The sequence below is a fragment of the Hakea prostrata genome, chromosome 3, assembly GCF_041222555.1.
Source record: "Hakea prostrata isolate BN-2017 chromosome 3, UWA_Hpros_2, whole genome shotgun sequence".
Lineage (NCBI taxonomy): Eukaryota > Viridiplantae > Streptophyta > Magnoliopsida > Proteales > Proteaceae > Hakea > Hakea prostrata.
In genome coordinates, this window is record NC_142602.1 from 32,121,100 (window position 1) to 32,148,809 (window position 27,710).

The following is a 27,710-nucleotide window of genomic DNA, read 5'->3' on the forward strand; positions in this document are numbered from 1 at the left end:
ATGGTCTTTAAACATTGACGCCGCACAATATAATGGTCTTTCCGATTGTACCATTAACTATTCTAACAGTATTTTTCCATATGATTTTCAAATGGCAAGGAGTTTCTATTAAGCATGCATGATTTCTGATCTTCACTGTGCTTTCTGATCCTGTGTATCCAAATTGTTTGGAAGCTCCTTTATTCTTGTGTCCGACAAGTCAAGCGTGACTAGAGATTTCAAATTGCAAATTGAATTTAGGCAACTCCATGATTCGTGAACAACCTTTAATATCAAGAGTCTTACCCAAAAACGGCAAAAGGTGGAGCTGTTTCTTCCCAACCAACAAAAGTAATTAGGACGGAACGTTTTGTCCCGGCCCCGGGCACCTTTTCAAGGTTTGGAGCTTGCTCAACTGCCCAATGGATTCATCCAAACTTTCCAAGCTCTTTCACTCTGAAAGATTCAATTGCTCCAAATAAGGAAACCACAAAAAGTTTGGGGACTCAGATAGATTTTTAGAAAAAGCAAGATTGAGAACCTTCAACTTCAGGAACCGCTACCGTACATAAATAAAACATACACTTCGTCAATGAAAAGTAATAATCAAATAAGAAAAGAAAAAATAAGTTCAATATTTTACCTTCTTTTCATCTGGAGGACTAATATTCCAGGCTTGTTTAATCTTCGAGTACTGTAGTTTGAAATGCACTAGACCCTCGTGATAAAAGTTGGTAGGTATAGATTTACAGGGAGAGTTTCTCCAATGACACCCCCACCAATTGAACCATCTTAGCATTGAAGGAAGTCTGCAAAAGTTTCCTATGACTATTGATGAATCTAATGATGATTCAATCTCAAGAAACTTCAGATTTGGCATTGTATGATGATCTAAACAAAAATCTGATAAGCCATAACCAAGGACCTTTTGCCATGATAGTTCCCTACAATAGAAAATTTGACCAAGTAAATAGAAATAGGTGGATATCGGCAATTAAATAGTTAAGTAAATAAATAATGGGCAGTTTATTACACGAATGCATAAGGATCATGCCTTACAAAATGTTAATCCCCTACAATAAAAAAATAATCTAAGAGATAGAAATCAGTGGATACTAGTGGAGTGGGTCCAAATCAACATCCAAGTGGATTTTAAAATATAGAGTGTTATTCATGTCATGAGCAAAAATAAAATAGCAAATGCTTCAATCTTACCGTATTTCTTTCTAATACTTGCAAGATTTCATCATGAGACCATAACCTACTATGCTGACTTGGATCCATACGATTTTCTTCAAGGACAATTTCTCTTCCCATATCTTGTATTTGATCATGCATTTTCAAGATTGAACCTTGAATATTCCACGGATCTCGTCCATCTTCAAATTTAATAAGGGATTTTTGAATTAACCTGGATATTGCAAACCTTGGATGATAGCCACATGCTTCCCATATGGGAGTCACAACTTCTTTTCTCCATCCAATAAAAAGACTTGCAGCATCAAGGAAAATTTCTTTTGATAATCCCCTTCTAGTTTATCATATCTAATCCCCTTCTAGTTTATCATATCTTATCCTTAACCTTTTCTGGACTTTTTCAGGAGGGATTTCTTTCAAATACTCTATTATACTTTCCCACTCTTCTATGCTTCTTTGTTTTGATAACAAAGACCCAACCACTTCTAGACTTAGAGGTAATTCTCCTGAATAGCTTGCCGCATCATTTGAAAGTTGCATATAATCGTCTAGAGGTTGCTCACTTGAGAAGGCATGCAAACAAAAAAGTTGAAAAGATTGGTCATGATTTAACTCTTGAGGCTTGTATATTTTATCCTTAACAACTTTAACATCACTCAAGATTTTCTCATCCCTTGTTGTTATTACAACCCTGCTTCCTTCACCAAACCAATTGGTTCTACCAACCAAAGCATCTATTTGTTCCACACTATCTACATCATCAAGAACTATGAGAACTTTTTCTTTACCAAGTCTTTCTTTTATCAATTGCTTTCCTTGGTCACAGTTAGATATGTCAATATTGTCTAGTCTCAAGATATCTTTAAGAAGTCGTTGTTGCAAAGACACCAGACCCATGCTTGATGTCGCTCGTTCTCTGACATCTGAAATAAAGCTATGCTTGTTGAACTTTGAAATGATGCGGTTGTATACAGCCTTGGCAATAGTTGTCTTTCCAATACCGCCAATACCCCATATTCCTGCAAATTGAGCATTATTGTGACCAAGATCTAATAAAGATAGCAAATCCTTTACAGGGGAATCTATTCCTATCAGGCATTCAGATTCGGCCAATTGGGTTTTGCTGCTCAATTCACCTAGGACTCTTTGGACAACTGATTCGACTATCTCGGATTGATCCCTGCAAAATTTCATATATATATATATATATATATAAACAAAAAACAAAACAATAATTGAGAACAAATCAATTTATACTTTTCTATGCAAAAGAAATTTAAATTTTTTTAATGGAATTAAAAGCAGTAAAAAATAAACAATAGCAAAAATTTAATATAATTAAATAAAAACAATACGCATCCTTGCACACGTTAACATAAATTTCATGAGAGTGATGAGAGTGATAACACAGCACAACCCCTCGGCAACTAGTTTATTTCTAGCATCGAGTAATTGCATCATAGGAAAAATAAAATTAAAAACCCTATTACTCAACAGACCAAATCTAATTGGGATTGAGGTATTAGATAGGCTATCTGGATGATGACTCGAAAATGGATTTAGTTCATTAAAAATCACAACCCACTTCAGATCCTTAGAAACATGGTCAGATACTGCACCAAAAGACTTTCAAATAAACATGTGATCTGTCAAAATTAGAGATATGATAATGTGTAGAAGACTTACGTGGTATCATCAACAACTTTTCCCTTCAAACTTTCTATTTCATTCAAAGCTTCCCAATTGATGATTGGGTTGTAGTTAAGCGAATTCTTTGTTATCTAAAAGAGATCCCATCCCATGGAATTCTATTTTGGCCAACAACTAATCTTTCTCTCACTGCCTTTAGTGATGTGGACTGGGCCAGTTCAACTATTGATCGACAATTTACAAGTGGCTAATTTTTCTACTTGGGCCCTAACTTGATCTCTTGGAGTTCTAAGAAACAACCCATTGTGGCCCGCTCCTCTACAGAATCTGAGTACAAATGGGTTGCTAATGCAACCGCTGAGCTGATATGGTTATGTCAACTACTGCTTGAACTTGGGGTTGTCACTTTTGCACCAACTCTATACTGCGATAATATTGGAGCTACTTACCTTGCTGCTAATCCGATCTTTCATGCACAAACCAAACACATCGAGATTGACTTTGTGAACAAGTCGCCACAAAAAATCTTTCAATCCGATTTATTCCCACAGGAGACCAAATCACAGACATTCTCACCAAATGCTTATTTGCTCCAAGATTCAAAATTTTAAAGTCCAAGTTCACTGTCTGTTCTCAACCAATGACCTTGCGGGGGAGTGTAAAGGATAAATCTCTGAATTCAAATTCAAATCCACCGTAATTAGCTCTATCCTCGATTGATCTTATCTCCAACCGATAAATAAGAATTTGAGTTATACTTAAAGTATCAACAAGTTGTAGAGTTTGATTGTAAATAAGTTGTAATTAAAATTCAAATATTTGAATTGTAACTCATATAATATTAATATACATCTCCCACTCACTAATTTGAATGTGGAAGAATTCTCTCTCAAACGAAATTCTAAATATTTATAATCAAATTCTATATTACAATCAAATATAAAATCAAATAACAAATATTGCAGAAGAAATAAAGAAACAGAGAAACAATAAATAAATTGAGAAAGAGAAATAGTGCGCTTAATTGTGGGGAAGATTTTTTTCCAAATTGTCCATAACCCAAGCTTATAGAAAGGAAATATAATAAATAGAAAGAAAGAAAGGGAATAGACAAAATAGGGATTGAAGATAGGAGAGAATAAATAAGGATTGAGGGGTTAGTTTCTAATTAAGGATGACATTTTGAATACCTAATAAGATTTTTTTGATTTTTTTTTTTAAAGTTCTTTTAACCCACGTTTATAAAAAGAGAATACAATAAATAGGAAGAAAAGATGATAGAGAAGAGAAAAGAAAATAAACAGGGATTGAATAGTTAGTTTTTAATTAAGAATGACATTTATACCTATTATTTTACTTTTAAAATTTATTCTCAATATTGAGAAGGCCAAATAATCATATTTCACATATGGAAAAAGAAAAAACTGAAAAAAAGAAATTAATATAATTTTTTTTTTAAAATGGGGGTTATGGTCTCTACCCCGTGTGGCTCCTCCCTTGTAAGGAGAGGTAAGAGTTCATTTTTTTCGAAGAATTAGAGGTGAAACTTTTGAAGGGGGTTATGAATAAATAGAGAGTAAATGAAGGGGAGAGATTGAATCCTCTTTTCTTTTTTTACTTTTTTTGTCTTTTTTTCTTTTACACTTGAGATTAATTTAAACTAGCTTGCACATAATTTAAATATATGCTAGGACTTTGTCCAAGAAAATTTAAACTCTTGACTTTATAATTTTTTTTTTTTACTTTTCTTTAGTCAATTAAATATGCAAAAATAAAGGGTTATTTAACCACTTTCAAAACTCAGCGGAGAAGAAGAAGTAATATTCATATTGCTAGAGAAAATCAAAGGCAAGAGTTTTGAGAAAATAAAATTTGTTAGATTACGGAAGACAAAAGTAAAAAATAATTAAAAAATAATTAAAAAATAATAATACACTAATGAAGTGAAGAGGGTTGCTATCGTGGGAGGAAAGAATTGGTGTTCAAGAACGTAAACTTCAATCTATCCGGAACGAAGCTCCTCTCTGAGAATGTTTAAAGACTACCTTCTTGAAAGCTTTAGTAAAAATTCCCAGCAATCTTGAAATATAGGTCATTATTCTCAGAGATTGAATCAAGAGAGATGTTCCTGTTCTTCTGCTGGGGAAGATGTTCTGGAATCTGTAATACGGAAGGTATCTGATACTTCTTCTTTTCACTTCTCGTCTTTCAATTTTTTTTTTTTTCTTCTCCTGAGAGATGAGACATTTTTAAATACGTATTTAATTATTTTATTAGATCTAGTGTTGTTCTATTAATGGGTTGCTCTAGATATTCCAAACTAGATATTCAAAATATAATGCTTCAAGCAACCTTCTACTTAAACCCTAATCCTAACAATAATTAAATAATAGTTTCTTATGCTTAAACCTCTCTTATACCTTCTTTGTTATTTGATGCACTGGTAACAGTTCTTTCTTTATATAAGAAGCAGAAAAACGATCTTTTCTTTGCTGAGATGCAATTAGAAATTGATATTGTTGAAGGATCTTCGTCAAACTGAAAGAGAGAGAGAGACTGATGGAATGCTCTACATGCAGAGAGGTACCTCATCTACTGTCTTCCTTTGTGGACACCTTTGTTGACTTCGCTGTCAGTGGCATGTTCTTTCCTAAACCTCTAAAATGTAACCACAAGTCTCCCACAGAGAACCCCAATGGGGATTCCACCTCACCTTCCCATCCCCAAACTAGATACCCATCTCCTGATCGTTTAATTGCCATTGGTGATCTTCATGGTGATCTCAAAAAGTGCAGAGATTCCCTACGAATTGCCAGGGTGATTGATTATAATGATCACTGGATTGGTGGCAACACAACTGTTGTCCAGATTGGCGATGTGCTTGACCGTGGGAACGATGAACTCAAGATTCTCTACTTCCTTGAGAAACTGAAGCATGAAGCCTCGGAATCAGATGGATTGGTTATCACCATGAATGGAAATCATGAGATCATGAATGTTCATGGTGATTTCAGATTTGTTACTCCGCATGGTCTTCAGCAATTTGAGCGCTGGGCTTTTTGGTTTTGTGTTGGTAACTCAATGAAGAGCTTATGTGATGGATTGGAGAAGCCAAAAGATCTTTTTGAAGGAGTTCCTTCAGTATTTCCAGGTGTCAGGAAAGAATTTCAGAGAGGAATCAGGGCTAGAATTGCTGCATTGCGTCCAAAAGGTCCAATTTCAACCAAATTTTTATCTGGGAATCACACAGTCGTAATCATTGGGGAATCCGTCTTTGTTCATGGAGGACTTCTCCAACAACATGTGGATTATGGCTTGGAACGTATTAATCAAAAGGTCAGTAATTGGATTAACGGATTGCTGACAAGAAGTTTGTCGCCTGCTTTTCTTCAAGTAAGGGACTCACTTCTTTGGTTAAGGATATTTTCGAAGGAATCGATAAAAGAAAGTGATTGTTCAGCTCTTGAACAAGTCCTAGCTGCAATCCCTGGTGCAAAGCGGATGATCATGGGTCATACAATACAGGAAAGAGGGATTAATGGTGCTTGTGAGAACCGAGCCATTAGGATTGATGTGGGTATGTCAAAGGGTTGTAAGAATGGGTTAACCCAGGTTTTGGAAATTGACAAGAATTCAAAAATATGGGTACTAAGAAGAATTAAATCTCTAACACTTGTTGAGAAGATAGAGCTCGAGATGTTTATCCCGAAACAGAACCCTAAGAGAGTTGAAATCTTGAAAGATCGTGACTTCGCAAACTTGATCAGTGAACTTAGGATTTCGAAATTCTTGAAGTGGTCGATTTTCTCACAGCGTGCAAATTGAGATCAGTCTGAAGCGTGCAGTTCAGGCCTACAACAACTCCCAAAAACTTGTACAGTGATTTTTCTGTTACATTCGTTGAATGTTTAAACAAGATGAAAAGCTGCTAAAGCTAGAGATTTTGAACTTTGAATTATTTTATCGAAGAAGTGCAGGACTATTTTCGATGATTTGGGTTCTCATCGGATCATTTGCCTCTTCATATCCATTCAAGGACCCATAAAATTTTCAGTGAGGAATCAATCCAAAGGACATTGCTGATGTGATGCTTCATTTCTTGAGACAACGTACAGGTCGTTCTTGTTAAGTTAAACTTTAAAGATACTGTTTAATCTCAAAGTTATTAGGTTTCTTTCTTTTTTTGCAGTAACTTGGTTATTAGGTTGTTCTTCTGTGACATAGTCAGAAACCGTTGTCCTCATGTTTATGTGATTCAGTCTTCTTTCAGTATAATAACATGATTGCACTGCATTGATCTCTCAAGTAGTTTTTTTTTAAATTGGGTTTATACTACTCCTACACCATGGTCAAGTCGATGATTTGACCTGGATTTTAAAATATCATATACTGTTATTGGATATTAGTCTTTCTTCTCCTTTTTCTTCTCTTTTTTTTTTTTTTTTTTGGTAATCATTGGATTTTTGCCTTTCAGTACAACATAAAGACTAATAGTTCTAATCATTGTAAAGTTCTTATCTTTGTAGAACTCCACTCATTGTGAAATACCACATTATGTACACTACCATCTCTATTTATAGTTAATGAAAGTTTTCCCCAGAAAATAGTTGATTGGGGATTTCATACCACATCATGTATACTACCATCTCTATTTATAGTTAATGAAAGTTCTCCCCAGAAAATAGTTGATTGGGGATTTCACCGTGGACGTAGACTTTACATTGAAGATCGAACCACTTTAAAATCGAGTATTCATTCTTAACATTAACTATTTGATTGAATTACTCTCTTGGGTCCATGCAAATTGAATTTATAATCCAAAAGTCTGATTGTGCAGGGATTTGTTGTGAAAAATAACAATGCAAGTGTACGTTGCGGTCGCCATAACAAGTAATAGAATGACGAAATAATCGTTTCTTTGAGGACTATAGAGCAAGTACTAAACTAATTAGACAAATTTTATTTGAACAAATAATAAAAAAAATTATCCTTGACTAAATTACAAATAGATCCAATAAACTATCCCCAATAAACTATCCGATTATTGATTGGTGATTATCATTTTTTTTTTTCGATTTCCAATTTCCAATTATCGATTACCAGTATCTGAATCCGATTATTAACTCCTTTTTTAGGGAAAAGTATTTAATACCTTACTCTAACCAGATAATTTTCGATTTCCAATTACCGATTACCGGTTTTCGAATCTGATTTTCATCCATTTTCAGAGAAAAAAAATGTTAAATACTCTACTCTATTTAGATAAATTTATATCCGGATATTATCCGATCCAATAAGCAACTATTCAAATTTTGGATATGGATACTCTTAAAACGAATGCGAATTCGCAGGCGGATTTCGGCTATCCATTTACAGGTATAATTATGAATTGAAATTTAAATTGAGATCTCTTAATATAGTAGGGGTGTAAATGGATAACCGAAATCCGCTTCCGAATTCGCATCCACATCTGTTTAGGGGTATCCAAATCTGTCCGATTACTAATAGGATGCGGATATGGTATACCCCATTCATACTGATTATTATGCATCCGATAAAATTATCCGATTAAGTTACTTATTTAGATTTTTTTTTATGGGTAAATATCACTTACTTCCCCTCTTAGCTGGACAAATAGCACTTACATCCCCTCTTAGTTGGATAATTCACTTACCTCCACTCTTACCTAGCAAATATATCAAACACCTCCCTTCTGTTAAGTTTCTCGATTAAATTTAACTTTTACTGTTAAATATTTTTCTAAAATCCCAAACTAACCTTGGCTAAAAATATTCTTTTATTTTGAACCCTAAATTACTATAATCACAATAACAGTTAAACTACTAAATTGCCCTCAATTAAAATAATTATTAAAAACCAAAACACCATAGTTAAAACCTAAATTATCTTTAATTATTAAAAGCCCAACATATCCTTTTTTTAAAAAAAAATTATCAAACAATTAAAAAAAACGTATACAATCAAGTAAAATTAAAAATTCAATTAAAAAAAGAGGGTATGTTGATAAAATTAAACTCGTACTACTATTTTGGGTTTTTTTTTAATTGTTTGATAAATGTTTTTTTTTAAAAAAAGGGTATGTTCCACTTTTAATAATTAAATATAATTTGGATACTATAGTGTGTTAGTTTTTAACAATTATTTTAATTGAGGTAATTTAGTATTTAATTGCTAGGGTGATTACCGTAATTAAAAGTTTAAAATAAAAAAATATATATATTTTTAGCCAAGGGTAGTTTGGGGCATTAGAAAAATATTTAACAGTAAAAGTTAAATTTAACCGAAAAAATTGACAGAGGGGAGGTGTTTGATATATTTGCTAGGTAAGAGGGGAGGTAAGTGATATTATCCAACTAAGAGGAGGTCTAAGTGCTATTTGTCCAGTTAAGAGGGGAGGTAAGTGATATTTACTCTTTTTTTATTTATATAATTTTTTTACCTGTGATATGTGACTATTTTTCTAGATTTTCTACTAGAATAGCTACCAAAGTTGCTAAATTCTTAAATTTTAAATCTAGCCCTCACAAATAAAATGGTAAAGATGTAAACAGGCAGTCAAAACTTGTATTCAATCTGTATTCATGTTCATTTAGAAGAATTTACTTAAGAAAATAACTATCCGATTAACATTCAAATCCGTCTGAATCCGTCCGAAAACCAATAGGGTCCATCCGAATATAAAGGATGCTGATATGATATCACCAATATCCGATCCGAATCCGGTCCGTTTACACCCCTACTTACTAGCTAAAAACCAAGGGGGTTAGATTTCACCACAATCAATCCTTCCCACCCTTTGATCCATCTTTGTAATTTGGAATATTTTTTTCTTCGATTGATAGTCGAGATTCCCTTCCCTATCAACTAATCTCTCTCGAGTACTAATAGAAATTCACTCAATCGCTAACCCACAATATTTCTACGTGGATTAAAACAACTAAGAGATCAATAAATTTTATAGATTCTCATGTAACAACTACACAAACCATGTAATTATATTTATATCCTACATTTAATTCATGGCATTTATTCCAATAAACTAAACACATAAATCCCCTAACAATTTGTTATGATTAATGTATCAGTTGATTAGTGACCAATTAATCAAAAGCATTAAGAAAATTAGTAGAAACTCAATCAATGAAAACAATATTCATATTTATATTGGTCAATTCAAGAGTGGAAATTCAAAGTTAGGCTACATCTAATCCTTAAGAAAAATTAAATTAGTTCATTCTATGAATTGAAAGCATCACAGAAGAGTTCAAGAACATTGAAAGAAGATGATGAAAAACTTATTCCCAAGCTCCAGTCTTCTTCTCCAAGTCTCAAAAGCCAACCAACGTCTCTGAAATTCGTCCTCTACCCTTCTCAAAACGTCCTCCAGTGGTGTTGTTCTTATTTTTCTTATACTTGGCTCAATTTGGTACAATTATAATTTCCTAATCTAACTCAACTATGGAGAGATTTGGCATAAGAATCGAAATGACTTTGAGAGCTCAAATGTACAATCCCACCGTTGGATTTGAAGATAAGATATTATAAATCTCTTGTCAAAAAATCTGCTAGATCGAACACCGGATGACCATCCGATGAAGAACTTGATCGAAACTGGATAGAGACACTCAAAAACATAATTTTTCCTCTTCCTTTTTTAATTTAGTCCTAAATAGGAAATAAAACCCCGGAGTATGTAAAGAATCATTTTATCCACGTTTTTGACTTGAAGAACCTTCTAATGTCTACTCTAACTTGATGAAAAAGACTCTTTTTTTTTTTTAATGGAATAAAAATCCAGCTTGGTTCTTTAAGGTTCTTTTCGCAAAATTTCCCAATAATACCCCTGCCGATTTAATTGATTTCCTGCAAGCACAAATAATAAATCTTAATTACAGTTTTCTACGAAATATATAAAATCACCACAAAATTATATAAATAAAACCAATTAATTTATAGATATAAAATCTACTCATTAGATTGAATTACTCTCTTGGGTCCATGCAGATTGAAGTTCCAATCCGAAAGTCTCATTGTGTAGGGATGTTTTGAAGGATAGGACAGGTGGGGTTGTATGGCAATGATTGTGTGCCAATTTGCATACTTCTGCACATAATCAACTTTGTATGCTTTTGTGCTCAAATGGGTAAATGGGGCACATAATAGATTTTGAAATCTTGTATGGTTGAGCATAGATGTGCACATTTCTCTTGCTAAATGGACACAAAATTTTGTATGATATCTACAAAATTGGCATCTTGTATGGTTGGACATAGATGTGCACTTTTTTTTTTAATAAAACCAAGTAAAAAAACTTGAACACATTATTTCAACTTAAACAAATTAAGTACTGTGTGGTTAAACCCTAATTCATTATTGAATCAAAAGAACCTCGGTGGATTTGAACCACCATCTCTTGAAACATGCTCATGTTCCAAGTGCTTTACCAATTGAGCTAAAGATCCATAAAATAAAGTTGTCAATTAAAGATGTAATAAGATTACAAAAAATGTCTTTACGCCAAGGACAAGGGCATGTAATAACAAACATCATTTCTCTCACATCAAGAAAGTTTAGTACTTCTAACATCATAATGAACATATCATTGATTGGACAACACCAAGCTCTTGTATTTAGTGAGTTCAAGTTACAAGCTACAAGCTTCTGTGACAGATAATACCCATGGGTTGTCGAGTGGGACCGATGCTGGCGGGTGGGGTGTGACATATATAATCAAACTTCGAACTAATTCATTTCATATTGTCATTAAGCTGTTGGAGAATGTCAGAGGCACCCTAGAGCACTCTCTCCTAGACCAAGGAAGATCCCCAAGCATCTGTGTGATTTTTCGCTCGACGAATCTTCTTCTTCAAGGTTAGCAATAAACACTCTCATTCCTTCTAGATCTATATTCTCCAGTGATTTTACCCATTGTTGAGATCACAAGGAAGGTCTTGTGTTACTGTAATGACCTACTCCTTCATTCTCTAAGTCTTAGAGTGAATCCCCATTCACTCTAATCTTTCTGTGAACATCACGGTGTGATTTTGGTAAAAGCCTAGCATGAATCGCCATCTTTGTTTTATTGTTGATTGTTTCATTTCCAATCCATGCTAGAACTATTCTTCAGTTATTTTCAAACCTTTATCTATTTTTTTCTTAGCCTTAGAGAGAATCCCCATTCACTATAGTCTATCTTGAAATCTATGGACTGATTTCGGATGAAGCCTATTATGAGACTCATTAGGTTTTTATTTCGTTGACCATGATTGAGGCCTAAACCATGTTAGATAGTCTCCTTATATTATTTCAAAGTTTTCCTAGTAATTTCAGAGTGGTTTTGAGGCCCAAATGATGAGTTTCTAGTCAAATTTGTGTTTTACTGTTTGCACACAGTAGGCTTGGTCGACTACCTTGGTCGCCCCAAGTGACCAGGCCAGGCGACCAACGGGTATAGTGACAACAACTTTCCCTGTTTTTGTCTCATTTTATCTTCAATCCTTTAGGGTTTGTTCCTTGTTGGTGCAACCTAAAGGGGGGTGATTAGGTTGCAACTAGTGGATTGTCCCAATTTTTCGGTTTGATTGCAAATTCAATACAAATTAAAAATCAAATGAATTTAAATAATAACAAATAACCACAAGACAAGTATTTTATAGTGGTTCGACTTTGCACCACTCCCCTCTTGGCCTCAGGAGAGTATTCCACTAGTGATTTTCTTTCAATAAAATGGTTAGAGAATCAAACCCTTACAATCTTTGTTACGGGGCAAAAGTACCCTTTACAATATTTGTTTATCCTAGGGCAAGAGCACCCTCTTCAATCTTTGTTCATGGGCAAGAGCACCCAAACAACCTTTGTTAACGGGCAAGAGCACCCAAAACAATTTTAATCTCCTTAGACTTAGAATTGAAACAATTACAAGAGAAGGATGTTGCCTAATAAGAGGTGTGACACTTTACCTCTTGTGTGAATGTGATGTAATAAGAGTTGTATGCTCAAGATATGAAATGCATGCACCACCAAAGCCTTTAATCACCTCAAGCTTGACTTCCACAAGCTTACTTAACACTTTGATATGTTCTTCAAGGTTGGAGAGAGAATGAAAGGCAAAACCAATAGTTTTCTTGTGATTTGAGAGCTTGAAATTACTTTGGGGAGTAGTTGATCAAGTGTGTGGTTCAGCCCTCTCAAATGAGGTGAATTTGGCTTATATAGATGGCCCTTGAGTGCCTTAGCCCAATCCCTAACAGATAGAAAACAAACATAATTTTAGTCCAGATTTTAGTCCAGACGGACATCCGTTTGGGAAATATCCATTAAAAACTAGCCATTGGAGGCTTAGTTAGAACCAGATGGACGGACGTCTAGCTTCAGCAAGCCAAATAGAATTCCGTTTGAAGCACAGATTGCATAGTTAGGTTTGGGACTTGGACTTGGTTTGGGTTTTTTGTCTTTTGTCTTTTTGGTCAAACCTAAGCCACATACACCTTCCTACTATGTCCTAGGTCAGTCTAGTGACATGAAATGCATATAATTGGTGTGATTACATATTAGTGCATGTGAAAGTGTCCTAAGTCCTAAATTCATCTAAGTCTTAATTATTGACTTGATCTTCGCATCTTCTTGTGCATTGAACTTGATACTCATCTTGACTTCAGTTCTTTGTCCAAGATTGATTGACTTGACTTGGGCTTGAGCATCCGGTGAGTTTGATCTAATAAGATGGAATCGGTCCACTTTAGTAATGAGCTGGATAAACATAGCTTAATGTAGACATTAGTAAATTGTGTTTGTTATCATCAAAACTAATAGAGGCTGATGTGGCAATGCTGACATGGCATTTCCCAACATTCATAATGTTAAATCCTTGTATAATTAGGGTTTCTTTGGCAACTTTGAACCTACCTTTCGATCTATTCTTTGGAGATTTCAAATCGAGTATAAGGTAAGGACATTCTCTTAAATTTATTTAACACAAATTAAATTCTTAATCATATTAGAACTTGTATGCATGATCAAACTGTTGTTTTAGGACTTTATCATTATTGGTATATCTCTGTAATTTCAGAATGTTATTTATTGTGTTGTTATACAAACTTGTAAGGATGTGATTGATTGGAATGTGAACACATTATGATATGATGCTATATTTGGAATTATACTGTAATGTGACTGCTTAGGTTGTAGTTGTGGAACAGGAAATGCCACTTGGGTGTTTCTGTCTCTGGACACCAATGGAGTTGGTATGGGATGCATTCCTATGGTGCCCCTTATGCTTTCCATTACTGGATGACATACCTAGGATTTGTCTAGAAGTGTTTGGCTAGGAAAACCCTATCATATCTCACCTATCGACATGGGTATTGACGTCGAGTGACCTGTGGTAGCAATGGGGATTGTGGGCGCTCAAGACTGGTATCCAATCCGTGAGAGAACATAATCACATTGTGGGGGCCATTCATTGGTAGGGTCGCACATAATAAGCGTAGGCTCATGGGCACTCAAGACCAGTAGACAATCTGTGAGAGGACATGAGAGTTTCCCGTTTATTATATGTGGATGACCAATAGGGTTAAGAGTCTGTAGTCCGAGTTGGTTGGAGCTATAGGATACGATGACTCTAGGGGGAAAGGTACTAGATCGGATTGCTGGGAGCAAGGAAGGAAGGTATTCGGAAATTTATTTTAATCTTCTTTAACGATCTCTTGGTTTATAATATGGGTTGGACTGAGCACTTGGGTCATTTATAGATTGTCTTAGAGGAACTGAAGGCCCCATCACCTTTATGCCAAACTCTCAAAGTGTGAGTTTGGAAAAGAGACAATAGGGTACTTGGTGCATGCTGTCTCAGCCCATGGGCTTGCAATAGGAAAAGTCCAAGGGGTTCTTCAATGGACCATTCCACAATGCTTGAAGGATGCAAGGGCATTTTTGGGATTTACAGTGTATTACTGCAAATTTATTGAGGGGCATGCCACCATTGTAGCCCCACTCACAAATCTCACCATTGGGGTAGTGGTGTGTGATTTTCAAAGTTTTTTTATTGTGAATATTATTTACAAGAGAAAATAAATGATGTAACTATTTGTAAAGAGGCATACAATTTGAGATAAGGGGGTATTACCTGAAGAGATATAATTGTTGATAATAATTATTATTTAGATAGGAAAAGATTAATGTTGCAAAGGAATAGGAATTACCTATTTTCCCCCATTTTCTTAAGTCTTTTTGGAAAATAAAATAATCAACAAATTTTTGTGCTAGGATGAAATAGAATGAAAGTCCTCTCGAGACAATGCCCTCTAGCCTTTGCGATGGATAGAATACCCTAAAAATAAAGTCTTCATGAAACTTGAAATCTCGCCAGCGAAATTCAGAAGAGGAACTGAAGAACAGAAGAAGAAGCGAAGAAGACGATGTCAATCGTCCATGAGTTCCAATGTTCCATCACCGTTAAAAAATAGTTTTTTTGGGTAAAAATTAAAAAGTGATTTGACACTTTGACTGTTGCTTGCTTTGTAACCACACACATTTGATGATATTTTGCTTTTTTTATTTATAAAATATGAGTTAAAGAGTTAAAGCATTTAATGCCTGACACACCACTTAGTAAGTTGTGCAAAATTTATTTTTTTATAAAATAGGTTGTGTATTACACACTACACTCCCGGTTATACATACACACATAAGCCCTGACGCCTGATACACCAAAAAATGGAACTTACATATTTTCTGCGAAATCTCGGCAAGATTTAGCCTTTTCGTTGGTTTCGGCAAGCAGCGAACCAGCGATTCTCGTCGAAACTTCGTTCCTTGGTTGTAACAACCATTACACCAATCAAGCACAAGGAATATGACATACATATCCTCCATCACAAACGCCCAAAGAGGCGATACGTCACAAAGGCGGACATAGACATGCCACAAGGGCGGAAAGATAACACGCCACAAGGGCGAAAACACACCAACGACGACCATCAACACGAGACTCTCGCACCAACAAAGCTTCCAGATCCACGGAGATACTTTCAGCTCGGCTTAAAACCTTCATGCCTGCAGAATGCACTACCAGATCTCGCATCAACCTGAACTCTTTTTCTTTTTTTTTTCAAAAAACCTAAAACCCGATTGGGGAAAAAGAGCAAACAGAGAGATACAAAGAGAATGAGAAACTGAGTGTTTTTTTTTTTTTCCCCCTAATAAAAACTATGTGAGTGATAATAACCCATGACGTGAAGAGGCTTTTTTGTGCCCTTAAGAATTAAAGCAATTTTTTCTTATCTCATTCACCGGACCAATGAGGTTTTCTTTTCTTTTTCTATAGAGGGTGGGGGTGAAAGGGGAATGGGATTTTTTTTTTTGGTCTCTGTGTGTGTGAGCAATGGGGGTAGTGGTGCGTGATTTCAAAATTGTAAATACTATTTATCAAAGGTGAGGCTTCGCTTGTGGAAGAAGAAAAAGGAGCTGGAGCTTAATGCTAGAATCTATATCGAAGAAAAATTGCCTGACGACCCCGAGATTTTACTGCATTTGTGTTTGCCAAATGGACAATGTGAGTGGTAGTAACTCTTAAAGTGTAGAAGCTTTTTGAAACAATTCTTTCTTATCTCATTCATTGGACCAATGGGGTTTCCTTCTTCTTCTTCTTCTTCTTCTTCTTCTTCTTTTCACATCGCAGAGGGTGGGGGTGAAAGGGGAATGTGGTTTTCTTTTTCTTTTCTTTCTCTTTGTAATGGCTTTTTTTGGGCAATGGGATAGTAGTGTGTGACTTCCAAAGTTTTTTTATTGTGATTATAAAAGAAAAATAGGGGAGGCGACCATTTGCAAAGAGGCATACAACTTGGGATAAGGGGATATTAGCTAAAGAGATGTAATTGTTGATAATAATTATTATTTAGATATAAAAAGCAAAATATTGGGAAGGAGTAGAAACTACCTTTTTATATATATATATTTTAATCTTCTCATGTGTTTTTGGAAAATAAAATATTCAACAGATTTTTTGGCTAGGATGAAATACAATGAGAGTCCTTTTTGTTGTGAACAAGATATGTAGGAGAAAATAAGGGAAGCGACTATTTATAGAAAGACAGGGTTTTGGATAAAGGGGTATTAGTTGAAGCGATGTCATTGTTGATAATAAGTAAGGGTATTTTGGCCTAGTGAAAAAATATACCAAAACTTTAGTTTATACTTTTATGGTAGTACGATTCTCTATATAGGAATACCGCCAAATAGATAATGTGAGTGACAGTAACTCTGAAATGAATAGGCTTTTTTGTGCCCTTAAGAACTAAAATAATTCTTTCTTATCTCATTTATTAGACCAATGGGGTTTTCTTTTCTTTTCTTCTATAGAGGGTGGAAGTGAAAGGGAAATGCGATTTTATTATTATCTTTATAGTGGGTAGTTTCGAGCAATAGGGTAGTGGTGTGTGATTTTTGGAGTTTTCTTTATTGTGAATATTATTTATTAAAAATGAGGTGCAGCTTGTGAAAAAGGAGTCAAAACTTAATATTTGAATCTATATCCATGAAGAATTGCTTAGCAATCCCGAGATTCAAGTGCATTTGTGTTTGACTATGCTCTTCTCAATTTCTCTATATAGGAATACCACCGAATGGATAATGTGAGTAGTAATAACTCGTGAAGTGAAGAAGCTTTTTTGTCCCCTTGAGAATTGAAGAAAGAATAACCTCATTCATTGGACAATTTTTTTTTTTTTTTTTTTTTTGGTGCAAAGGGTGGAGGCGAAAAGGGAATGCAAGTTTTTTCTTCTTCTTTGTAGTGAGTAGTTTTGGGAAATGGGAGTATTGGTGCAAGATTTCTAGAGTTTTATGATTGTGAATATTATTTATAGGAAAAAAATAAGGGAGGTGGGCATTTGAAAATAGGCATAGAGTTTGTGATAAAGGAGTATTAGTTGAAGGACATATATGTTGATAATTACTATTATTTAGATAGGAAAAGAAAAATGTTTGGAAGAACTACCTTTTCTTAAGGAGTTTTTGAAAAATAAATTTTTTAATGGATTTTCGGGCCGAGATGAAATACAATGAGAGTCTTTTTTGTTGTGAATAATTGTATATGAGAAAAATAAGGGAAGTGTTTATTTGTAAAGAGGCGAAGGGTTTGGGGTACGGGGTTATCAATTGAAGAGATATCACTATCAATAATAAGTATGTACATTTTGGTCTAGTGAAATAGTATATTAAAACCTAATTTTGTACTTTTATATAGTAAAATATGATATGAAATGATATAAAAAGCTACCTTGAGAATTGTTATGGTCGAAAAATTATGTTTCAAGCCAATGAACGGAGCAAACCATTTGGTTGAGTCCAACGTCTAAAATCTGAACTAAGATGATTCGTCTGACACTTCTCGGACAAACAACTGTCCTCATGCGACTTCTCGACAAAAGTAGCAATAGATAAGATATTCAACATATCTTTATCCAAACGTCAATCACAGCATTAAATGCCCCAAGAGACATTAAATGCTTCTTTGTTGACAAATAAGCTTTTCACTTAACCCAAGCTTGCATCGAGTATTGCATCCATATTTTTTGTCTCCCAACTGTGGACTGGTGTCACATCAAGATCAATCTGATGTTGACATCTTGATTCACCAAACAAAGTTTCCAACTAACGTGAAGATCACACAATCTAGCTTGTTGAGCAAGTCTCTCCAAGAAATCATCACCTCCATCTCATCAAATAAGCATCTAAGGGCTATGAAGCATTCACTATATCTTTAGGTATGGATCAGTTATATAACCCATCACTATGCATGAACGAGGATAAGACTTGAACACTCCAACCATCATTCTCTTGCATTTTAACTCCTGAAGAACGTTCTCTTCTTCATTTTTTTAAGCATTATTTCTCAAGAGGAGTCTATGGTTTTCTTACCTTAACTAACTTAATCTTTGGAGGTGGCTTCCCATCCTCAGAGGCGGCCCACTTTTACCTTTGGTTTTGTCTCAAGAGCAAGGACCGGATTAGGAGCTCTCTAAGGAGCTAAGATCATTTTTTTCACACCAACAAGAATGTAGTAGAGGTGCACATAAGCTGGCCAGGTGAACCTTAGATACATAAAAACAAACTCATTGTATTAAAAAATAAAAAAAAAAAATTCTTTCCCTTTTTTTTTTTTTTAAATTGAATTCACAAAGAAAACTAAAATCACGCATGAAGTCTTCTCTCACTTCTCAAATTTATTTTGCACTTCTCACCCCCACCCCCCCTTCAAATTTCTTTACTAGCTCTTTGCCTTGTATTACTAATGGGGAAATGAAAATCTATGCATGGATTTCACGTGAATATAGAAAGCTTTATTCCAAATGAAAGGAAGTAAAGCTTCAAGGATAGATGGCCTGCCTTCCAGATTTTATTAGAAGAATTGGGACCTAGTTGGAACAACCTTGTAAAAAGGGGTGCAACACTTCTTTAGAGGAGGCCTTTCTCTTAAAGACCTTAAATAAAACTATTATTACTTTCATTCCTAAGAGAAAGAATCCCTAAAAGGTGGATCATTTAAGGCCCATTAGCTTATGTACTATCCTCTGCAAGGTAATTGCAAAAATGCATTGCAAATAGATTAAAGCCTCTACCCTAGAACATGAATAGCAAGACTTGAGTGCATTTGTGCTAGGTAAATCCATCTTGGATAACATATACTTGGCACAGTAATGTTACATTCATGAAAAAAAATCTTAATAAAAAAGGGGTATATAGAGCTCAAACTTGACCTTCGTAAAGCATATGATAAACTTGAGTGGCCCTTTATCCAAGAGACACTCAGATTCCTAGGCTTTATAGAGAAATTGACCAATTGGATTATGCAGTGTATCACAACTATACAATATCAAGTAAAGTTAATGGGATTTTAACTGAAGTTCTCACTCCCTTGAGAGGTCTTAGATAAGGGTGTCCCCGCAGCCCTTATATTTTTATTATATATTAAGAGGCATTATCCAAAAGGCTTAGCTCTCTGCGGAGAATTCCTTGACTCCCAAGGATCAAAGTGGCCAATAATGCCCCCAAAATAAATCATTTATTTTTTGCAGATGAACTGCATGATATTTACCCCAGCTCTCATATGATTAACTATGTTTTGCAGGAATACCAAATCATATTGGTACAAAGTGAATCCCTCATAGTCTCAAGGTACATTTCTTCAATCCAAGGTACAAAGGAGGTCTAGAATCATGGAGTATATCTAAGTATTCCCTCTACTTTTGGTGAGTCCAAAACAGTCATTTTTTTCTTATCTAAGTGATAGGCTATTAGATAACTAAGTGGGTGGAAAGAAAAACTTCTTTCTCAATGCAGAAAAAGAAGTCTTAGTTAAGGCAATGGCCACTGCACTCTTCACTTATACCATGTCGAGCTCCTTCTTCTTAAGAAGTTAAGTAATCATTTTACAAAATTGATTAGATCCTTCTAGTGGGAGAATGAAGCTAATAGAGGTATAAAATGGGTGAGTTGGGATAAAATGTGTCTCCCAAAGATCAAGGAAGGATTAGGGTTTAGGGATTTTCATCATTTCAATAAGGTCCTCCAAGCAAAACAAGAGTGAAGAATTGTTACTCAACCTAACACCCTTTGGGCAAGAGTTTGTCAAGCCAAATACTTAGCCCATCAATCACTTTTAAATGCTTCTAATCCTCTTGGTGCATTTGGGGATGAAAGAGCATAGTAGTTGGTAGGGACATTCTTAGGAAGGACTTGTTGAGGAAAATAGGAAATGGGTGGCCAACCCACATATTCAATGACAATTGGGTGTGAAGGTTCCCTTTGATTCACCAATGCCCCATGTATTTTGGACCATCATTAGTAATGAAATTCATAGACCAACCCAGGAAAAGATGGAAGATACCCCTGTTAAATTCTCTATTTCCATCACAAATCAGCATGACAATTCTGACCATTCCCATCTTATCTCAACACACCCAAGATGAATGGGTGTGTGCTACATCAAAGTTTGTAACATTCAGTGTAAAGTCAGCCTACCATATGAGTACCTCACAATAATCCACATCCACTTCATACTTTAAGAAGAAAAAAAGTTTGAAATATAAAATCTCTCCCCAAGGTAAATTCCTACATATGGAGAGCATCACATGAAGCAATTGCTACAAATAAACCTCTTTTTTGTCATAATGCTTGTTCTGGCACCGTATGTTTTATGTGGAAACTATGATACATTCTTTATTCCATTGTGATTCCGTAAAGGCCTTTTGGAAAGTATCTCCACTTAGGTTGGACACGACTAAATTTAGGGGTGTTACAATACATGATTGGCTAGAATTTATACAGAGCAAATATGCATTCAAAGGATTATAGCCGAATCTTTCAAGTTCATTAGCTCTTTTCCAAAAACTTCTAATGGAAGTAAATTCTATTGTAGGGAAATAGGTCTAAACCAGATAGAGGAGAGGCCCATAGGGGCCATAGATAACTCAAATCCCATCCTGGGTTACTTTAGAATCAACACTGATACGTTGTGGTCAGCAACTTCACGAAGTTGAATCAATATCATTTGGGATGAGAGTGATCGCTTCATTGCAGCCAGAATTGTTGCTTGCCATGGACAATTTACCACAATCCTTGAACTAGAAGCCATTAGGGATAATTTGCATTTTGCTTTTGATTTGAAACTTTGTTCTATTAAAGTGTTCTTCGACTATCAACCAGCGAGTAGAGCCCTTAATGGGCAAGTTCAATGCTTGAATGGGCTAGTTTGGGACTAGTTAAAGAGATTTTATGTTTGGTTAACATTTTCAAGTCTGTCATGTTTGTGTATTTGCCTAAGACTCTAATTGCCAAAGCTGATTATTTGGCAAGAGGGACCAACAAGTTCAGGTTGTCGCATGTTTGGCGGGTATCCCGACCGCCTTGTCTTGTGTACTCGTCTTTGATTTCCTCTAGTGTTTCTTTAGAATGCCTTTTATAAATTATCCTTTTGAACAAAAAAAGAAAAAAAAAATGGAATTGGATATGTGAGAGTATATTAATTTTTACATCTATATTTGAAGACCACAAAACAACACATTTTTATTAGTATTTTATAAGAAAATTATTTTCCTTTTATTTTTTGGGGAGTGGGGGGCGGAATTTTATTCAATCCATTTCCTTATAAAAAATGGACTATCATTTTCTTGTAGATGTATGACATGTGTCCCAACATCACATCAAATGGTTAAAATTCATTTATAAGTCATATCAAATAGTTGTAATTAAATTAAAAAAAAAATAGTAACAACAACAACAATAAGCCTTGTCCCAACTAAATGGGGTAGACTACATGGATTATTGTCTTCCAATTAATTCTATTCGAGGTCATGCTAGATACTAGGCCTAAGCTATGCATATCCTTTGTCACCACTTCTCTTAAGGTTATCTTAGGTCTACTCCTAGCTCTTCTAGTTCCTTCAATATAGATTATATCACTTTTTTCGTACAGGGGCATTTATAGATTTCCGTTGAACGTGACCGTGCCACCTCAAACGACTTTCTCAAAACATATTACTTATGTGAGCAACTTCCAAATCAACTCTAATATGATCATTCCTTATCTTATCCATCCTAGTTTTGTCACTCATCCATCTTAGCATCCTCATTTATGTCACACTGAGTTTATCTATATGATTCTTTTTAATAGCCCAACACTCTACACCGTACATCATAACTGGTAGAACAACGGTCCTATAGAATTTTCCTTTAAGCTTTAATGGAATACGTCGATCACACAAAACCCCGAACGCACCTCTCCACTTTATTCATCCTATTTTAATTCTTTGGGAAACATCATCCTCTAAATCACTTCTCTTACTTATGATTGAACATTCACTCTAAGGGATCTCCTTATCATCAAGTATCACCATCTCATCATTTTTCCGATCATGATTAAATTAAAAAATAATAATATAACTTGCAAATGGATCTCAACCTTTTGATGTAATATTTGGACATATGTCGCACATCTACAAGAAAATGAATGAACCCATTTTCTTGTTAGAAATAGACAGGATAAGTATCATTTTTAACGTTTAATTTTTCTGTTTTAGTAGAAGATACTTTTATTGTTAAAACGGGGAATCTGATGAGAAAGATCCCATAGACTTGCTTCCTCGAGTCGTCGAAGAACTTTTTGCGTATTATTAAATTGGTACTCTGCGACTCCTAGATCAAATTGCCATCGCTGTAATCTCTCCTAAATTTACTTTCCGTGATCATCTTCCTACACAATTGGAGCCTTGAAGATGAGAGCTCTAAGATCATCGAGTTGAAGCTGTAGGAAAAGATGACGAACGAACCCTTGGTGTGAATTTGCGTTTAGCCTATCGTAGTATCAGATTCTTGAACCTGTTGCTGAGTCTGTTCTTGCCTTTTTTGTCTCTCTCTTCCCCCAGAGCATACGATCGGAAATGCCCGTTTAACAAGAGGTGGTTGATAGTTGAATCACTGGAAATAAATTAAGAGTTTCGTCTGCAAATCCTTTTCTAATCTCAGGTCAGGTTTGAAATTTGACGACTAAAGGTGTTGATTTTGATTCTCTGAGCCCCTTTATTTATTTGAGCTCAAGTTTTATGATACGAAACTGTGCATGTCTTCCTCGTACTCTTCTCTAAGTGCTGGAGTGAATTGAGGGATTTGCTCTTGTTTCTTCAATTTTTCGTTTATGTTACTCTGAACATTTTGAAAACGGTTCGGATGGAACCACCGTATGGTCCAGATTTTGCTCTGTTGAAAATGTAAGTTTACTTTTATGATTCTTTAAAATTATCCCTACAAGTATTGATTTCACTGATGATGGCTTTTAAATGAGCACTTGCCACGCCATGTAAGTCTTGTATCCTGTAGATGTTGGGTGGTTGCAGTCTTGGCGGCGGGATTCACCCTCCATCTCCCGGCCTTAACCTTTTTCTCTTTACAGAGCACCACCGCTCCTGAAGCTGTTGTGGTGTCATCTTTCTTATTATTCATTTGACTTTCAAAGGAGCTTCTCAGCAAAAATTTCTAGGGTAAGACTGCATAAGAAAATTGCCCCCAGATCTCTGCTTGTGCAGAATTTTTCGTCACTGGGTTCGCCCTTTTAGGAATTTTTTTTCCTCTCTGTACTGAATAGTAGTGGAGTCTGTCTCTCTTTAAATCATTTTCTCTGACATAATTTTGATTGCCCCCAGATCTCTGCTTGTGCAGAATTTTTTGTCACTGGGTTCGCCCTTTTAGGAATTCTTTTCCTTTCTGTACTGAATAGTAGTGGAGTCTGTCTCTCTTTAAATCATTTTCTCTGACATAATTTTGATGTGGGATCAAAGGATGCTGTTTATACCTTGTTTTTCCTACTTGGTGCCTCTTATGTTGTTTGAATGTGTTGTTATTATTTGATGTACTGGCAACATTAATTTCTCTATTCAAGTCATGCAGAAGCTGAAACCTGATCTTTTCTTTTCTGCAGCTGTCGCCTTTTTATACCATCACTGAGGACCTAATGCATCTCTGATTGGATATTGTTTGTCTAAGGCTTAATTTCTTACTCTGAGAGGGATGGAATTCTCTACATGTAGAGATTTACCTCCTTTTCTGTCCTCCTTCGTGGACACCTTTGTTGACTTCTCTGTCAGTGGTCTCTTCCTGCCTCATCCTCTAAATGATGACCCCGATTCAGCGAAAGAGAACTCCCATAGGGCCTCAACCTCACGTTCTCTTCCCCAGACTAGATACCCCTCTCCTGATCGTCTAATTGCCATTGGTGATCTTCATGGCGATCTCCAAAAGTTCAAAGAATCCCTAAGACTTGCTAGCCTGACTGATGGTAATGATCGTTGGATTGGTGGCAATACAACTGTTGTCCAGGTAGGGGACGTGCTTGACCGTGGGGGAGATGAGCTCAAGATTCTCTACTTCCTTGAGAAATTGAAGTATGAAGCCTCAGAGTCAAATGGATTGGTTATCACCATGAATGGAAATCATGAGATTATGAACCTTGACGGTAATTTCAAATATGTTACCCCGTCTGGTATTAATGAATTTAAGGTCTGGGCTGATTGGTTTTGTATTGGCAACTCAATGAAGAGCCTATGTGATGGATTGGAGAAGCCAAAGGATATATTTGAGGGAATTCCTTCAGTATTTCCAGGGATCAAGGAAGAATTTCAAGAAGGATTCAGGGCTAGAATTGCTGCACTGCGTCCAAAAGGTCCAATTTCAGTCAAATTTTTATCTGGGAATCTTACAACCCTGGTCATTGGGGAATCAGTCTTTGTTCATGGAGGACTACTCCAAAAACATGTAGCTTATGGTTTAGAACGTATTAATGAAGAGGTCAGTAATTGGATTAATGGGACAAGAAGATTGGCTCCTGATATTCTTCGAGGAAGGGACTCACTTGTTTGGTTGAGGTCATTTTCAGAGGAATCGGCTGGAAAATGTGATTGTTCAACTCTTGAACATGTTCTTGCTACAATCCCAGGTGCAAAACGGATGATCATGGGTCATACAATTCAGAGAGCAGGGATTAACAGTGCTTGTGAGAACCGGGCTATTCGAATTGATGTGGGTATGTCAAAGGGGTGTATAAATGGACTGCCCGAGGTTCTGGAGATTCATAGGAATTCAGAAATACGGATACTGACTTCAAACCAACTCTATCAGAGATATGAATCTTTGAAAGCTAATAAGAAAGAAGGGCTCGGGTTATTTGTCATGCAACAGGGACCTAAAGAAGTTGAAGTCAAGTCTTGAACAATCAAGAATTGAACCTTGAATCTTGGAATATGAAATTTTCTTGAAAGACATTGACATGCTGATTAATTTACGCATGGAGGATATTCAAAAAACATGCGAATTGGGATGGTTCTGCAGCCTCCAATTCAGCCTAGAAGTAACCACTGCAAACTAGTCTAGTGATTGTTTCTGTTACATTCACTGAATATTGAAACAATATGAAATGCCACTAAAGGAATAGAATTTGAACCCTGAAATTCTTTTTGAAGAAGTGCTTGATGATTTTCAATGCTCTTGGTACTAATTGGACTATTTACCTCATCAGTTATTCAAGACTCCATACAAATTTTTGTTAAAGAGTCAACTCTAAAGATATTTGCCAGTGTGGTGCTTCATTTGTTGAAACTTGTATGTTCTTGTTAAGTTCCCTTAAGGATGCTGATTAAAATGTCAAGTCAGGACACTGTTCTAGTTTCTTCCATTAGGTGAATGTAACTCAGGTAGTAGGCTATTCTTTTGTGGCATAACTTTCAATTATTGTCTTGATGTTTGTGTGTTTTAAATGCTTACATCATAACAACATGATTGTGGTGAATGAATGTTTCTGTTTAGTAGTTTTTCAGCAATACTAATTTGTATTAGTGCAGTCTTCTGGTTAAATATGTGGGATATGATTTTGTTTTTCTTGCTTGAGGATTAACTATAATTTAGTGCTTTTACAACCTTCTTGCCCTTGCTCAACATTTGTTTGGTCCAACTGGTCTATGGGGCCATACGAATAAAGTTAAATGATACGAACCCGTATCAAGAGCCCAGAGAATAGAAGAAATTCAGAGGGGAAGAGCAGCAGATTAGAAGAACAGGGGGTTGGGGAAGAAGTCGAACACAGAGGTGATAGAGAGACAGTTAGGAATTGGGAAAATCATTCTTCATTCCCTTCTTCCATTACTTGCCTCACTTACATTTATAGCTAGGGCTACTTCCTTCTGTTGGGCCCTTTCTACCCTCTAGCAGTTGCTAATCATGACATAATTCCCACAATAATATTCCAACCCAACATTTCCTAATGATTACCCCTCTTAGAGGCCCTACCCTTGACCAGGATCATAACAGTTACAACCAAAAGTCTGACTGGGTGAGGATTGAGAGAGATGGAATAGGAAATTGTTTGAAGTAAAAATCCATTGTCAAACATGTATTTAGATGGTTGAAACTTGAAACTGAGGCGGCAATAGATTTTCTTTACCATTGTTTCTAACAGTAATATATAGTCTTGATCTATTAATAGTGAAAAACTTCATTTTCCTTGGAGAGCTCTTAAGGTGGAAATTCTCTGGAAGCCATTCTCATTGATTTCTCTAAAGCCTACAAGGGTGTGGCCAAGAGATTCTCAACTTTTTGGACTCTGTCTGGATCAGCCTGTTACATTCCTGATAGGGCCTATATGAAGCCATCCCATTGCTCAAATTAATAATAACTGTTGGCCTAAGATCTTAACCTTCAACACTTCCTTCCCTTCCTTGCTCAAGAACTACTGTCACCTTGTACTACATGGATACTGACCACCATTTGGTAAAACAGCTTTGGTCTCTTCCTCTCATCAGGGTCCTCTCTAACAAGGTTATATGCAAGTGGGTATCATATTTGAATCTTTGAGTCGACTGTCTTGTCTATGCTTTCCTCTTTTCTTTTTTTTTCCTTAGCAATTTGCTTGCAACAATGTGTAATCTAATGAAACTGAAGTGCATTAGGGTTCTGACTATGCAGATTAAATTGATTGAAGATGATGAGTCAGTAGGTTTGGTTTGAAGGTACTCAAAAGTTAAGTTGTGAAATGCTGACCTCTAACCTATGCAGGTTTTTCAGATTAATTTTTTACTAACCAATTCATAATCTTCTAGAACTGCTTTCTTTGAATATGAAGGATGGTCCTTATGGTTCACTAAGAAGGAGGTGAATAAGTGTATCCGAAAATCAAACCCAACTTCTGCGGATACAGCGAAGTTGTATTGCGTCCCTCAAAAGACATTGTTCTGTGGTATCCTTGGTTTTTCAATTAACAATCCTTTGATATGTATGTTCTCCAAGATTAAAAATTAAGATTTTTATTGTATGTATTATGAAAC

At 35.6% G+C, this 27,710-nt stretch overlaps 2 protein-coding genes and 1 pseudogene across 2 annotated transcripts; 2 read left to right on the forward strand and 1 right to left on the reverse strand.

Annotated features, from left to right (window-relative positions):
- Nucleotides 1-1,524: 1,524 nt before the first annotated feature.
- On the reverse strand, nt 1,525-2,370 carry LOC149022098 (disease resistance protein Roq1-like). Its single transcript, XM_089147546.1, has one exon. It carries the CDS (start codon nt 2,368-2,370, stop codon nt 1,525-1,527), a length of 846 nt encoding a protein of 281 aa, XP_089003672.1.
- A 3,015-nt stretch (nt 2,371-5,385) lies between these two features.
- On the forward strand, nt 5,386-6,651 carry LOC149022099 (shewanella-like protein phosphatase 2 pseudogene; annotated as a pseudogene).
- Nucleotides 6,652-22,938: 16,287 nt separating this feature from the next.
- LOC149022100 (shewanella-like protein phosphatase 2) lies at nt 22,939-27,559 on the forward strand. Its single transcript, XM_089150276.1, has 2 exons — nt 22,939-23,367; nt 24,317-27,559. The coding sequence occupies exon 2, from the start codon at nt 24,406-24,408 to the stop codon at nt 25,600-25,602; it is 1,197 nt and encodes a 398-aa protein (XP_089006402.1). The 5' UTR covers nt 22,939-23,367; nt 24,317-24,405; the 3' UTR covers nt 25,603-27,559.
- Nucleotides 27,560-27,710: the final 151 nt, after the last annotated feature.